The 14952-nt window shown below is 45.7% G+C and overlaps 1 protein-coding gene across 2 annotated transcripts in view; it reads left to right on the top strand.

Moving 5' to 3' along the window:
* LOC116720088 (echinoderm microtubule-associated protein-like 6) overlaps positions 1–12659 on the top strand; it is a 30348-nt gene extending 17689 nt beyond the window's left edge. Inside the window, exons 19-41 of one of the 2 annotated variants that reach the window (XM_032563134.1) lie at positions 150–261; positions 337–464; positions 733–1102; positions 1175–1306; positions 1418–1506; positions 1580–1747; positions 1822–2023; positions 2614–2740; positions 2816–2894; positions 2970–3099; positions 3173–3271; positions 4170–4190; positions 6062–6235; positions 6443–6651; positions 6728–6885; positions 7263–7377; positions 8669–8857; positions 8930–9102; positions 9178–9340; positions 9418–9521; positions 10488–10641; positions 10733–10833; positions 11835–12659. In XM_032563134.1, coding sequence (XP_032419025.1) covers positions 150–261; positions 337–464; positions 733–1102; positions 1175–1306; positions 1418–1506; positions 1580–1747; positions 1822–2023; positions 2614–2740; positions 2816–2894; positions 2970–3099; positions 3173–3271; positions 4170–4190; positions 6062–6235; positions 6443–6651; positions 6728–6885; positions 7263–7377; positions 8669–8857; positions 8930–9102; positions 9178–9340; positions 9418–9521; positions 10488–10641; positions 10733–10833; positions 11835–11859 — 3222 coding nt within the window. In that variant the 3' untranslated portion in view covers positions 11860–12659. The remainder of the gene's footprint in view (positions 1–149; positions 262–336; positions 465–732; positions 1103–1174; positions 1307–1417; positions 1507–1579; positions 1748–1821; positions 2024–2613; positions 2741–2815; positions 2895–2969; positions 3100–3172; positions 3272–4169; positions 4191–6061; positions 6236–6442; positions 6652–6727; positions 6886–7262; positions 7378–8668; positions 8858–8929; positions 9103–9177; positions 9341–9417; positions 9522–10487; positions 10642–10732; positions 10834–11834) is intronic. The other variant, XM_032563135.1, reaches the window with a different exon arrangement.
* The last annotated feature ends 2293 nt before the right edge of the window (positions 12660–14952 follow it).

Raw genomic sequence — 14952 nt, 5'->3', positions numbered from 1 at the left:
TTTACCATCTTCTTGTTTGATGCAAAGCTTTTCATAGATGAAGGTTTTTGTTCAAAAATGTGTCTGATGTCCCATAGAGACCCTTGGATTGTCTTACCATTTGAAAGGACCTAATAAATAAAGTCGTCTTGTGTTGCGTTCACTGTCAGGGTTTTGTGACCGGAGGAAAGGATGGCATTGTGGAGCTGTGGGACGACATGTTTGAGAGATGTTTGAAAACCTACGCCATCAAAAGGGCAGCTCTGTCCCCGTCCTCCAAAGGTGTCCTCTCTGGCGTCCACAGCTTCCCCTCCTGAGGATTTTCTGTTGGACTGACGATGTCGTCCTTCTGAGCAGGTCTGCTGCTGGAGGACAACCCGTCCATCAGAGCCATCACTCTGGGTCACGGTCACATCCTCCTCGGGACCAAGAACGGGGAAATCCTGGAGATAGACAAGAGCGGGCCGATGACGCTGCTGGTTCAGGTGAGACAAAAAGACTCTGGTCTGTCCAGCAGAATCGATCAGAACTCCAGGCCTATCCCTGGTAAGATCCAACATGTGCTGTTGGAAGGAGAGTTGTTTGACCTGTAGCAGCCACCAGGCTCACCTGGGGAGGTATGTAGGCATCCAACACTTCCTTCCTGCTTCTGTCCTTCACTGGAACCGAGATGATCATCAGTGCTTCCTCCCTGATCCACTTCTTCTCAGGTACCTCACCTGTGTGTCTCACCTGTGGTACTTCTATGTTCAGGGTCACATGGAGGGGGACGTGTGGGGGTTGGCGGCCCATCCTCTACTTCCTGTCTGCGCCACCGTCAGTGATGACAAAACTCTGAGGATCTGGGAGCTGTCGACCAATCACAGGATGGTTGCTGTTCGTAAGCTGAAGAAAGGTGACACCTGTTCAGGTAAGCGTAGGTTTTATGCTCGTTTCAGTTGGCTAACCTGTATTCTGTGTCACCTGCCAGGTGGGCGGTGCTGCACCTTCTCTCCAGACGGTAAAGCTCTGGCAGTCGGTCTGAACGACGGCAGCTTCATGGTGGTGAACGCTGACACGCTGGAGGACATGGTGACCTTCCACCACCGCAGGGAGCTCATCTCAGACATCCGCTTCTCCTTAGGTACCTGAACTCACTGCACAGGTGTGACAGGTGTTGAAGCTGAGTCCCTAATGTGTCAGGGGTGTTTCACAGATGCAGGAAAGTATTTGGCTGTGGCATCCCATGATTCCTTTGTGGACATCTACAACATCCTGACCAGTAAGAGGGTTGGAATCTGTAAAGGAGCTGGAAGCTTCATCACCCACATCGACTGGGACTCCAGAGGTGGACTCACCTGTTTTAATTAACCTCAGATGTTGACATTTCCCTGGTCCTCACCTTTACCAGCTGTTCAAGGTCCCAACCTAACATCTCATTCTAATCTTTTCCCTACAGGTAAACTCCTCCAGGTGAATACCGGAGCTAAAGATCAGCTCTTCTTTGAGGCTCCACGAGGACGCAGACAGAACATCAGCGTCTCGGAGGTCAGAAAGCATGTTTCTCTGTTTTCTCAGAGGCATTTGTTCCCTGAGGTCATAGTGCTGTTTCTGTGTCCAGTTTGAGAAGATGGACTGGGCCACTTGGACGTCCGTTCTGGGTCCCACCTGTGAAGGAATATGGCCGTCATTCAGCTTTGTGAACGCTGCTTCGCTCACCAGAGACCAAAAACTTCTCGCCACAGGAGATGACTTTGGCTTCGTCAAACTGTTCAGCTTCCCGTCCCGGGTGAGTCCAGAGACAGAGTCCGAAGCTGGTTTCCCTGGAGGATCTCTGTTCATCTCCTCAGTCTCTTCTCCCAGGGTCAGTTTGCTAAGTTTAAGAAGTACGTGGGTCACAGCACCAATGTGACGAACGTGCGCTGGTCCAATGATGATGCAGTGCTTCTGTCTGTGGGCGGAGCTGACACGGCGCTGATGATCTGGACCAGAGAGCCGCCGGGCCACAAGGAAAGCAAAGCCGTGGACAGCGAGGAGTCTGACGATGACCCTGAGGAGGACGGAGGTAACATCAGAGCAGGAAGGAGGTCGTAGTGAACGTCTGGCTGGTTGGTTGGGGGGCTCTCAGATTGATTTGAGTTTTAGAGATGCAGTTGTAGCTGCCACTAGCTAAAAAGCTAGTTGTGCTAACCCTAAAGACCTAATCACAAACATTAGTTGCGCTATTGCTAAGCGCTACAGTAACATGGTATTTAGGTGAATCCAACTTCAAGCATGTTTTACCCACCATGCATCAATAACACATGTGCTACATCATAGCATAGCGCCCACAATAGGGTCGTATCTGTCATTACACACCAGGAAGTGATTCTTTGGAACAGGCCTTTCACTCATCATCTCCGTTTTATAGTTGAGTTCTGCTATCTCACATTTTCAAAATTAGCCCAAGTGCTAAAGCAAATGAAAATCCAGCTCTTCTATTAGCACATTAGCGGATGTGTGGATGTGTGTCCACCACTGCAAAGATGTTTTCTGAGAATGGTAAAGTTCTGGTCAAGGACAACCCCAACCTTCAGCCCCCAGGCCAAGGCACCACCATCCAGAGTGAGTAGAATGGTCTGAGAAACAGCAATTGGTGAATTTCTGTTTTTTTAGGGTACGACAGTGATGTGGCTCGGGAGAAGGTGGTGGACTATGTCACTAAGATCTACTCAGCAAGCATCAGGAACATGACAGGAACCAAGCCCCACCTGCAGCACAGAGAGCTTCCTCTGGAGGACAGGTAACCTGAAGGCCTCATTAGGCCTCCTGATGAGTTCAGGTGCAGTTTGTTGTTAACGCTGCTCTTCCTGTTCAGGCCTCCAGTGAGCCGTGCCGTGCCGCTGCCCGACAAACTGCTGAAGGACAACGTGACTAAGAAGAGGAAAGCTGTGGAGGTCGGCACATGGCATCTGCTTGATAACGTCCAACGCGTCCTGACCTCGGCTCTAACTGCTGTCTGCGTCTGTTAGGAGCTGCTGCTGGAACACGTCTTCGGCTACCGAGGCTTCGACTGCCGCAACAACCTGCACTACCTCAACGACGGCGCCGACATCGTCTTCCACACCGCCGCTGCTGTCGTCATCCAGAATCTGTCTGCCGGTGCGTAGAACCGTCAGTTATCGTCAGTCAATGTTGCTCATGAGGTCACTTTTCCTGCTTCCTGTCCTGACAGGAACTCAGAGTTTCTACCTGGAACACACAGATGACATTCTCTGTCTGACGGTCAACCAGCACCCAAAGTACCAGAACATCATCGCCACTGGACAGATCGGTAAGTGTGAGACTGCAAACCTTCACATCACCTTCAGGTGGTCTTACCTGCCTCTCAGGTAGCAGTAGCGTAGCAGAGAAGGTTCTGGTTCATGATCATGATAAGATCACTGGCTCTCACTCCTACATCAGAAAGTAGGAGTGCTAAGTAGAACATCTAAAAGAACCTTTTCAGTAAACCCCACAACCACCTGAATAAAAGTATGAATGAACTTGTTTGGAGCAGTGATGTTTTCTGGTTTTATGTCACAGTCTGGTAAAATATCTCAGCTAATTTCATTTTGTTCTGAAGCAGCTCAAGTGTCATTAAGAAAGTTGCTTCAGATCTTGTCCTATCAGGTTGGGTTCTCTAAGATCCAGTTCATTTAGGTCAGATCATTTCAGCTCAGATTCTTACAGGTCAGGTTCTTATTGGTTGAGTACTTTGAGGTCAAGTTCTTTCAGGTTGGGTCCGTTCTGGTGGAAAGCTCATTGGTAGGTCCCACAGGATCATCCATGGAGTGAAGGTTGCCAGGTGAACCAAGCTCAGTAAAGGTGTAGGACCTGCTGGCTCTAAGAAGAATAATCTGCAATCTATCGAAGAGTTCAGTCTTCATTTGAAGCTGCAGGAATGGAGAACCAACTGAACATAAACTGAGGGCTTGTCCGGGATTCTGTCTTGGACAAGCTCCCAGTTTCTGCTACGACCCGGCTTTCCTGCAGGTCCGGTGAGGCTGCAGAGCAGTGTAAGGGCACCAGAGGGAGCCAGGTGTGTGGTAGCTGCTCCATGTTGTAGTCAGACTGCAGGTCTTTAGCTCCTCTGCACATTGCTTTCATGCATGACTGGCTGCTTTTGGTCCATCACACCTTTCCTTCTCTTCCACTGCTTCCTCATTGTCACCGCCTCTCCTCGCCACCAGGTGACATCTCTGAGCTGCCAGGTAAGGCTGAATCTACCTTCCTCACCTTGCTCATCATCATTCACACATGATTCTGTTTGCTCTGCTGTGTCATCTGCTGTCGGTGCGTAGAGACCGGTGAGTATCAGTGGTCAGGATCCGGGTCGAGTCTGACCCATGTCTGTTCTGTCCTAGACTAGATCTGCTCTCATGTGGGCTCAGAAAACACTCGCTGCAGAACCTGCAGGTGAAGGAAGCTGGCCGCTTGTTGTTTCCGGTGTCATCAGGCAGAAAAGTGACGCATCAAGTCTTTTCTCTGTGATTCCAGACTGAAAGAAAAATGGTTCCCAGTTTTTATTCTGACAGTAATAAAATAATTTCTTTCAAAGGAATTAATTATTCTGATATTCTGATCAGATTAGATTCTGCTTTAGATGGGTCATGGTTCCGAATGTTAAAGTTTCAGTAGCAGGAGAGGTGTTCCCCCTGGAGGTTTACTGGGATTCTGGTTTTTACCGAGTTCTCCTGGTTCTGATCCTGGTTCTGGTAAAGATTAAGATTTTTCCAAAGGGTTCTGGTTTCACCATCGGTCTGACCCGATAAGTGACAGAACCTGACCAGAACCAGGTTCTGTAATGAGTGTTTTCATCAGAATGATGGTGACAGACAGGAAGTAGCAGCATTCCTGCGTAGTGCCCCCTGCCAGCTTGTGGCAGTAGCACACCTGGTTGGATTGTTCCCCATGTAGAACTGACCGATGGTTGGATTGGTTCTGTTTCTGCCCCGTTTGGACCGGGTTCTGTCAGATGAACTGAATGATTTATCTGTTAATGGTTCTGATCTGAATGAACATTTCCTCTTCCTGTTTGCAGTTTAACTGTTAGTGACGATTTTATTGCATCTGGCCTTCCTGTTAACCCTAGCTTTGCCTCTGGCGTTCTCTCCACCTGAACTGCTGGGTCCTTCCCACTGTCCCTCCCACTGTCCCCAATCTGTCCCTCCCACTGTCCCCACTCTGTACCTCCCACTGTCCCCAATCTGTCCCTCCCACTGTCACCTCTCTGTCCCTCCCACTGTCCCCACTCTGTTGGTTAGATCTGGATCCTGCCTTGCTTTCTGGCTACGGTGCTGAGTCAACATTCCTGTTCTCTTCTGGGGCAGAACCAGCTTCTACGTTTGGACATTCGGATGCTAATGGTGGTTAGCTACTGCTGCCTTGGGGTAGTCTGACAGAGGCAAGGCATTGACACCACCTGCTGGTGGGGCGGGGCTTGAACCAGCAACCTACGGGTTACAGGACAAACTCCTGCCCCCTGAGCCACTGTCAGAAGTTACTGTAGTGACCGTGAAGCGTCCCAGTAGCGCTGTGCAGAGGCTACAGCCCTCGACTCGGTTGCCCTGAGTTAGATTCCTGGTCTCAAGCCATTTGCTGCATATCTTCCCTGTTCTCTCCTCCCTATGTCCAGTTACTGTTCAATAAAGCCACTAGAGACTAAAAAAGGGATTCAAAATAAACAAGTGGCACAATGTTGAGAAATAAGATCGGGTTGCGAGAATCAAGATCGAAAGCATTCTGCTACGTACCACGCGCTAGCAGGAAGTGACATGACCCAAACAAACCTGGATCACCTCAAACTCCTAGTGGTTGGGTCATTACTTGCTGGTATCAATATCCTGTGAACTGAAAACTTTGATTGTTAATGTTCCACAATTAGAAGATAATCAGAAGGTCCAGTACAGAATGATCTGTTCTTTAACTAACAGATCATTTTTTTAGAGCTACAAGGAAGTTTATGTCTCGCTGGGACTCCTAGATTGTGTGGTTTCTTGACTCCAGCACAATTTCTGTGACTCTAGACCCACTGTTTTACAGACTCTGACTTTGGTTCTCTGTTTCTGGTGTCTTCTCACAGGTCTTGCTCCATCCATCCATGTGTGGGATGCAATGACCAAGCAGACTCTTTCCATCCTGCGGTGTTCCCATGCTAAAGGCGTAGGTTATGTCAACTTTAGCGCAACAGGGAAGTTACTGCTGTCGGTGGGGGTGGAACCTGAACATACCATCACAGTGTGGAGATGGCAAGAAGGTAAGTTATGAAGGTAGAAACATGGAAGCATCTCTCTGCTGTCAAGGACCAGCGGACTCACTCTTATTTGACATTTAAACATCTGAAAACTCAGAACTGCAGTAAGAATCCTGCCAAAGCATCTGTTGAAGTAGAGAAGAAACATTACCTGTTTTGCTTTTGCCGCATCTGAAGTGTGCACAACCTGACCCTTTACCTCCATGACAGGCACCAAGGTGACCAGTAAAGGTGGTCACGCTGAACGGATCTTTGTGGTCGAGTTTAGACCCGACTCAGACACTCAGTTTGTGTCGGTGGGAATCAAACACATCAAGTTCTGGACGCTGGTTGGTGGTTCCCTCATGTATAAGAAAGGTGTGATTGGCTCGGTGGAGGATGGCCGCATGCAGACCATGCTGTCTGTCGCCTTTGGTGCTGTAAGTCCTAGTTATATGTAGTCCATTTATGTCTACCAAGTTTTAGTTTTATTGTAAATCAATGTTTTCCTCCTAGAATAATCTGACGTTCACTGGTGCAATAAACGGAGACGTGTATGTCTGGAGGGACCACTTCCTGGTCCGAGTAGTGGCGAAGGCGCACAGCGGTCCCGTCTTCACCATGTACACCACGCTGAGGGACGGACTCATCGTCACTGGAGGGAAGGAAAGGCCGTAAGGAACTGAACTCACCTTCAGAGCTGTAGTCAGGGGTTAGTCAGGGTACTAAGACTTTCCCAGTCAGAAGGTTATCATAATGTTGTTTTACACATCTCTATCAGTGTGGAGATGTTCTTGTTTCATTAAATCTGGATGATAGACCCCTGACTATCATCGATGTTCTGCAGATACTTTAGAAGAAAGAAACACCTCTGAGAACCTAAAACTGGTCCATTTTCTCTGCATCCTCATTGTTCTGGGATCCAGCTGTTAGTCCCATTGGCTCTGTGTTTATCAGTGTAGGATATGAAGACCAGATCCTTTATTCAGAAAGACTTACTCTGTCTCAAGAGGAGTAGGTTGTGTACTCCATTAGGGTGTTTGTTTCACAGGACTAAAGAGGGGGGAGCTGTGAAGCTTTGGGACCAGGAAATGAAGCGCTGCAGAGCCTTTCAGCTGGAGACCGGTCAGCCAGTCGAGAACGTTCGATCTGTCTGCAGAGGGAAGGTAAGGCCCACAGTCTGCTCCTGACCTGCAGGCAATGTTAAGAATGTAAGGACAGTTTCTTCATCGTCTAAGTGTCCATGCTTTTAGACAAGAGCTAGAGAGGCCTTTCTCTCTTGCTCTCAGTGAAGGCGGACTCTTTTTCCCTCTGCTCCCTCCCTCCTCATCTTCTCCCTGCTTGCTCTGTTTTTGTGTTGCTTTTTTGAAGCCTTTCCTTGCACATCCTCCAAATCTACAAAGTATGGCTCTGGTCAGCTCCTCTCTCAATGCAATTGATCAAATTTTCTCAAGGAGAAGACTGGGCACAGGAGAGCCCTCCTGTCCTACAGGGACACACCCAGAGGGATACAACCTGGGTTTATTCATGACAACAGGGTTCCTGTTTGGAGTTGGCGGATACCTGGCATGTCGGCAAATTTGTGACGGATTGGGCCGACTAGCGAACACTCAGACTGAGATGCTGTAGGACAGAGACGCAAGTTGGATGCGATTCTTGCTGAGACTCGCAGTCCAGCTGCAGACTAAAACTCTCTAGCAGGAAGGAATCGATCCTGGAGAAGTTGCTAGTTTCGGTTCAGTGGAACGGCCGCACTAATTTGGATGATTGGAATTAACAGAGATGTATTGGTGAGACTTTAGGGCAGATAAAAATTTGAAATCTACCCGACATAAAGCTCTCTGTATCTGAACTGGCTCCCCTGTGTTGGCCTCGGCTGGCTGGATATCTCAAATCTCCTGGAAGACATGTGAACATGACGCTCCTGCTCTCCTCACTCCCTTCTGAAATCATCCATGTGACTGTGGAGCAGAGCGCTCCCAAGGACTTGCTCCTAGATAACACCATCATATCAGACTGTTGCCTGGGAGACCGAGCTGCATGGTTTTATGGTCATACACATGCAGCACACAAACACAGCAAACAGATACACTCCGTGATGCTGGCCTCATGTCTGAGCCTTATCTTGCTATACGTGCCATATCCTTCCCAATGTTGTCATTTCATTCTACTAATTCTTATTAGTTAGAACAAATTTAAGATCCAGGAAAATTCCTATTAGTTTATAAATTACAGACTACTTATTCTTATTCTTATTAAACATGGGGAACCAATATATAGTTTTTGCCTTTTGGTTTGTTATTTTGTTTGTATTTCCTTCTAATTCATGTAAAGCACTTTGAACTGCCTTGTTGCTGAAAATCTGCTATATAGATAAAATTACCTTACCTTGCCATGCTCAATCCAAGGTCCTAATCTTCTGTAACATCTAATCCTTTCTGCCTCTGTTTGCTGCAGGGTAAGATTCTGGTGGGAACCAAAGACGGGGAGATCATAGAGGTTGGAGAGAAGAATGCTGCTTCCAACACCATGATCAATGGTCACACTAAGGGAGGAATCTGGGGTTTAGCATCGCATCCTTTCAAAGACGTCTTCATCTCTGCTAGTGATGATGGGACCATACGCATCTGGGACCTGGCTGACAAGGTACTTACCTCCAGGGTCCAGTCTAGCCTTCAGATTTCCTGCAGTCCAAACTTTCATTTGTTTCTGCTTAAGAAACTCCTGAACAAGGTGAGTTTGGGTCACCCTGCCAAGTGCACATGCTACAGCCCCAATGGGGAGATGGTTTCCATCGGCATGGAGAATGGCGAGTTCATCGTGCTGCTGGTCAACTCCCTCACCGTCTGGGGAAAAAAGAGAGACCGCAGTGTCTCCATCCAGGACATCCGGTAAGTAAGGCAGTGCATTAGAGCTGAACTCCTCTTTGTGGTGTCTGTGAAAATCTGAGGGTTGTCGTGGTCCAGGTTCAGTCCAGATAACCGGTTCCTGGCAGTGGGTTCAGTAGAAAGTGCTGTAGATTTCTATGATCTGACTCTCGGCCCGTCACTCAACCGAATCGGTTACTGTAAGGACATCCCCGGCTTCGTTATCCACATCGACTTCTCTGCTGACAGCAAACACATCCAGGTGATCTGGGTTCAAGGTTTGGGTGTTTGACTGATCTCTGCAGACTCTAACAGTTCACATGTTTGCCTTGTTGTCAGGTGTCCACCAGCACCTACACTCGTCAGGTCCATGAAGTCCCCTCAGGGAAGATCGTCACAGAGCTGAACGTCATTGAACGCATCACCTGGGCGACCTGGACCAGGTAAGACTGACGCCGAGGTTGGGAAACGCGAGATTTGGTGGGTTAGTAACAGTTCTATCCATCTGGTGCCTGTAGTTAAGCTTGATGTCTGATTTGGTCCTGGTCCAAACCTGAAGGTTCTCCATGACTTTCCCTGAAGGTAATGACAGACTTCGGTTGGATAACTCTTATAGACTCGCTGAGGAGCCAATGAGAAGCCAGGCTTCATGTTGCTTTGAAGGCAGCAGAAAAACAAAGTTCTCAACAGAAAAATAACAACATTCATCGTCCTGTGAAACCAGATCAGCTCCTCCCCCTAACGGAGGTAGCGCCCTGAGATTCCACCAACACCAGAAACAAAATTGACAAAGCCCAGTCCTCTTCGGCTTCCCTATTGGACAAATCAGGTCAAATTCGGACAGAAGGGGGACAAACGAACCTTTTCCTGTTGCACTGCAGTACCATGTATCTACCAGCAGAGGGCAGCAGCCTGTAGCTTTAAATTGGCTGCAGTTCTCCTTCTGTTTCTGGTTCTGTAGAACTGGACCGGACCTTTAAGACTCGTCCCGGTGATTATTCTGGACATCTTTATGACAAATCAAAACTGGTCCAGTAGAACCTGAGCCTGAACCCAAACTGGATCAGTAGAACCTGACAGGCCCGGTCCGGCTGTCGGGAACAGAACCGACGCGCTTCCCATGTGGGCTTGGTACAGGCAGCTCTGAAATCCTCACTCAGTCCGAACGTCTTCCATTACGGAACCAGGATCCAGTTCTGGTCGTGTTTAAGAATCACAAAAGGAATTATGGGAAAATTCTGAGGTGAATTATTTATTTGTCTGAAAGTCAAACCGTCAGGTTACTTGTTGTTTCCATGACAACTGGTGCTGGTTTCCTGTAATTCTGGACCAACATGGCTGCTGGAGAAGTCCAAGGCGTGCCTGAGTTCTGGGTTCTGACTGGTTCTGGATTTCTCTTGTTTCTCCAGCATCTTTGGCGATGAAGTTCTGGGCGTTTGGCCGCGAAACGCAGACAAGGCTGACGTCACCTGCGCCTGCGTTTCCCACGCCGGCCTCAGCCTGGTGACCGGAGACGACTTCGGCCTCGTCAAGCTCTTCGATTTCCCCTGCCCGGAAAAATTTGTAAGAGACGGAGTCTGACCGGAACGTGTTCCGGACCCGGCAGAACCGGGTCAACCCGTCACCCCTGTCCTCTCTCTGGCTGTCCCTCCAGGCGAAGCACAAGCGCTACTTCGGCCACTCGGCTCACGTCACCAACGTCCGCTTCTCCTGCGACGACAAATACGTCATCAGCGCCGGAGGCAGCGACTGCAGGTCAGAACCGGGTCCGAACTAATAAGATTCAAAAAATGTCTAAAGATTCTCCATAGATGTTATCCTGTTAGTAGTAAAATATTTCAATATCACCCTAATGTAGACCCTCTATGTTCATTTTGTCACAACTCAGAGGAAACCATCATCACTGCTCTGATGTTCAAACTTTTTAATTGGAAATAGACGTGCCGTTTAATTTAAGACTATATTATGTGGCTTTTTCTGTTTAAACACTGCAAAAATAAAGTCTTTGTTATAAACTTAATATTCATTTTAGTATCCACAGCTGCAAACCCAAACTGAATGCGTTTTGTGCCCATGTTCCTTCATATTTGTATTCTGTGAAGTTTTAAAGATCGTCTGCAACAATCTGCTGGATTTGACCTTTTCCTGTTGGACTCTTTGCTTTTACCTTCCTTAAGCCTCATCCTTCTTTTAGTTACTATTTATGTAACTTGTTTTACATATTATTGTAAAAAAAAAGGTCAGAACCAGAACCAGAACCAGCTCCGCTGTCTATAAAGGCAGAAATTGATCAGCAGGTTTTTGTTTCTGCTCCATTTTTCCATAAATTCTGCCTTTTATTTTCTCAGTGTTTAAGCAGCTGGTTTAGGTTTATAACCAGTTAGAACCATTTCATAACATTATTGGTAAATCATTATTTGATTTACCGGAAAATACAATGGAAAAACGTCACGCGGGTTAATGGGTTAATAATAATAGATTCATAGTAATAATTGATTATAACCTGAAAACAGAAACACGCCGTGATCCGAGTGTCACTGAATAGGATCATTTTTGGTTTAATAGTAAAAAATGATTTTTTATTAGAATTTTAACTTATTTTTTTATAAAGATGGAAAATTTAATTAAATGTTACAATTTAGAAAACTGTAATGAAATGTTCATAACTAAAACTGAATATTGAGGCTGGTCACCATGGCGACTGCTGTGGCTGCAGGATGAAACATCTGGATCTCTTCTCTTCTTCTTCTCTGCAGCCTGTTGGTGTGGCGATGCCAGTGAGTCCTCCTCTTCCTCTGATGAAGGCCCCCGGACCTCCAGGCCTGTGATTGGCTGAAAGGGACGACCCTGTGTGTGTTTCAGGTTTATTGTTCTCTGTAGATCCGTGGAGAAACGTCTGATCTCCACCTGTAGCTGTCATGTGACGTGTTTTGGTGTCAGTTTGTGCCTTTTTTAAAATCTCTGACCAAACATTTGATACAGATTTATTTTACTGGTGGTGCTATAATCTTTTAGGGCTTTTACATGTGGATGTTGTTGTGTTTGTGTCATGTGATGATGAAGATGATGATGATGATGCAGTTCACTAAAAAAGAGGAAGATGGATCGGTGTTTGATCCCAGCAGTTAAAACCTGAGATCATCTGTAGAAACCAGTAAAGATTTCTACCTCTGAGAACAGCTGTGGGGAACAGGTGCAGGTGGCGCTTTGAGCCACACGGTGGTGCTGTTTCCTCCCTCTGGTCGAAATGCTGCCTGAACATTTAAAGGGAATAAACTCTTCATGTTCTGTCTGAATCTGAAAATGTGAAGAACCAAAGTTCTGATCCAACACGGCCTCATGTAGCGCTGCTGAAGTCCAGCACCGATCGGGTCAGAACCGGGTCCGGTTCCGATTTCAACCTGGAAGAGTCTCTGTGGTTCAACCCGGGCTGAGCTGAAGAACCATCTGGACCTTTGTGGCTCCTGAGTGATCGCTTCCCGGTTCAGAAGAACCGAGTCAGAACCGGGTCTGAACCGGGTCTGAACCGGGACAGAACCTTTTAATCAAAATAAATAAAACTGTCACATGAGAGCACAACATGAGCGTTTCTGTTGTTTTATTGAATGATTTGATGGTGGCCATGTTTGGGTCCATTTTCAGAACCAGTTCCTCCCAGTTCAGTAAAACAAGTCCAGACAAGGACCAGTTCAGGAATCACCATGGTAACCGTGTTGTTTGGACTGGTCCAGGCATCCAGGATGATGAAACTCTGAATTTGGCCTGCAGTTCAGCCCAGATCGTTTTCCTCAGCGGTTTGGTAACTCCTGCTTTTAAAGCCTGGGCCAAACAGGCGCTGAGCGGGTCGGACATGGACTCGGAACCGAGGAGCTCCAGGATCTCAGCCAGTTTAGATCTGACTTGGCGAACTGGACAGGCAGCTTCCTTTTGATTAAATAGGCCAAATCAATAATAAGGCTATTTAAAAAGGCAAAGTTAATTATTCACAGGTTTGATCAATCTTTTTGATAAATACATTTTAATCTTATTTGGTTAGAGGTCAGTTACTCTGTTCTGAACTCAGTTCATGTTTTATTCTTTCCTTTTCCTGAACAGTTCAGTTCAGTTCAGTTCAGTTCAGTTCAGTTTCCTTCTTATTGTTTCTGCTGCTTCCCTTTTCTGTCTGTGTTTATTTCTAATTTTAACTGTGTGTCTTTAAATGTTAGAGGTTTGAGAGATGGTATTAAAAGAAAATCAATATTTATTTTTTGTAAAAATACAAAAGCTAACTGCATATTTTTACAAGAAACACTTTATTGAGGCAGATGAGAGTTTCTGGTCTAATCAATGGGGGGAAAAATAATTTTGCCTCATGGTTCTAATAAATCTGCTGGTGTTGCTTTACTATTTAAATATGTTCAGAATAAACTAGAAACTGGTAGGAAAGACAACCACTGGATTATTTGTGACTCAAAATGGAAACTAGTTTCTGATTCTCTGTAACGTCGATGGTTATAACAGTTTAACTCAGAATAAATCTTATTGTCTGAATTAACTAGTCATCTAACAGAACTAGCTCAGAAATATTCCACTAACAATTTCATATTGGGAGGAGATTTCAACATGGTGTACAATAAATGGCCTGATAGATCACCCTCTAATAGAAATGTAGTTTTATAAACTTTTGTTTAGATCTGAACCTGGTGGATCTTTGGAGAGAAGCAGGTCAGAGGTCAGAGGTCAGTCCTTCTGCTGGTTTCAACCTGATGGCTCAGCTAAGTATCGACTTCTGGCTAATTTCAGACGGTTTGATGCAAAATAATGTTAAAGCTGGAATTTCACCTGCAGCTTGATCTGACCACTGCCTGATAACTCAGAGTCACAACTGGGTTGATAAAATCCCATAACAAAAGTTACTGGAAGTTTAACTCAACCTGCTTAACTAGGAAAAGTTTAATAACGAAATCCTGGAGCATCTCAATTTAATTTGTAGTGATAAAAATCTGAATTCTTCCACGGAAAAATGGGAATTCTTTCAATTTAAAGTCAAATCTCAGTCAAACACAGTAAATGAATAACTGTCCAAAATAAGGAAAAGGAAATAGAAATCATTCAGGAACTTGGTCACATCAAAAACATAAACCGTTTTTTAATGATGATGACAAACAGATGATTTTTATACTAAAAAAGCCAAAGGAGCAAATCTGAGGTCTAAGTGGATTGAAGACGGTGAGAAAAGTTCTGCATATTTCTGTAGATTAGAAAAAATTAGACAAGAAAGAAATGCGATAAATTGCTTGCAAATTAATAATAAACCATGCACTGACTCAAAATTAATATCCAAAGAAATTTGTACCTTTTATAGCAATTTATATTCTGCATATAATAACTCAATGGCAGAAACATTCTGTCACTCTGTTCAACATTTGATTCCTAAAATCGATGACAGTTAGAAGCAGGAATGAGGCCGACGTCGCCACAGAGGAACTGGATCAAACTTTTTATCCCAGGACAAAAGTCCAGGCTGAAACAGCTTAACAAGAAACTTTTCTAAACCTTTTGGTTCCCATCAGAACCTTTGTGCTGACAGAACTATTAGAAAACGGCTGTTTGACCCAAACAAGGCGCCATCAGGCTAATAAACCTGGAAAAGATCCAACTCTTCTTGATCATCAAGACCGATTACATTATTAAATAATGATTATGAACTTCTGACACATTTCAGCCAACAGGTTCAAATCAGGAACATCCCAAATGATTTCTGACGCTCAACCTGGATTTATAAACGGCGTCGATAGATAATAACATCCGACTTGTTCTGGACTTCAATCACTAGAACCACTTAGCTGAAAATGAATGAATTATTGTTAGACTTTTATAAAATATGATAGAACG

This window comes from Xiphophorus hellerii, chromosome 5 (assembly GCF_003331165.1).
Source record: "Xiphophorus hellerii strain 12219 chromosome 5, Xiphophorus_hellerii-4.1, whole genome shotgun sequence".
NCBI lineage: Eukaryota > Metazoa > Chordata > Actinopteri > Cyprinodontiformes > Poeciliidae > Xiphophorus > Xiphophorus hellerii.
The sequence above is the reverse complement of the archived record's forward strand: the minus strand, read 5'-3'. Positions and strand labels throughout refer to the sequence as shown.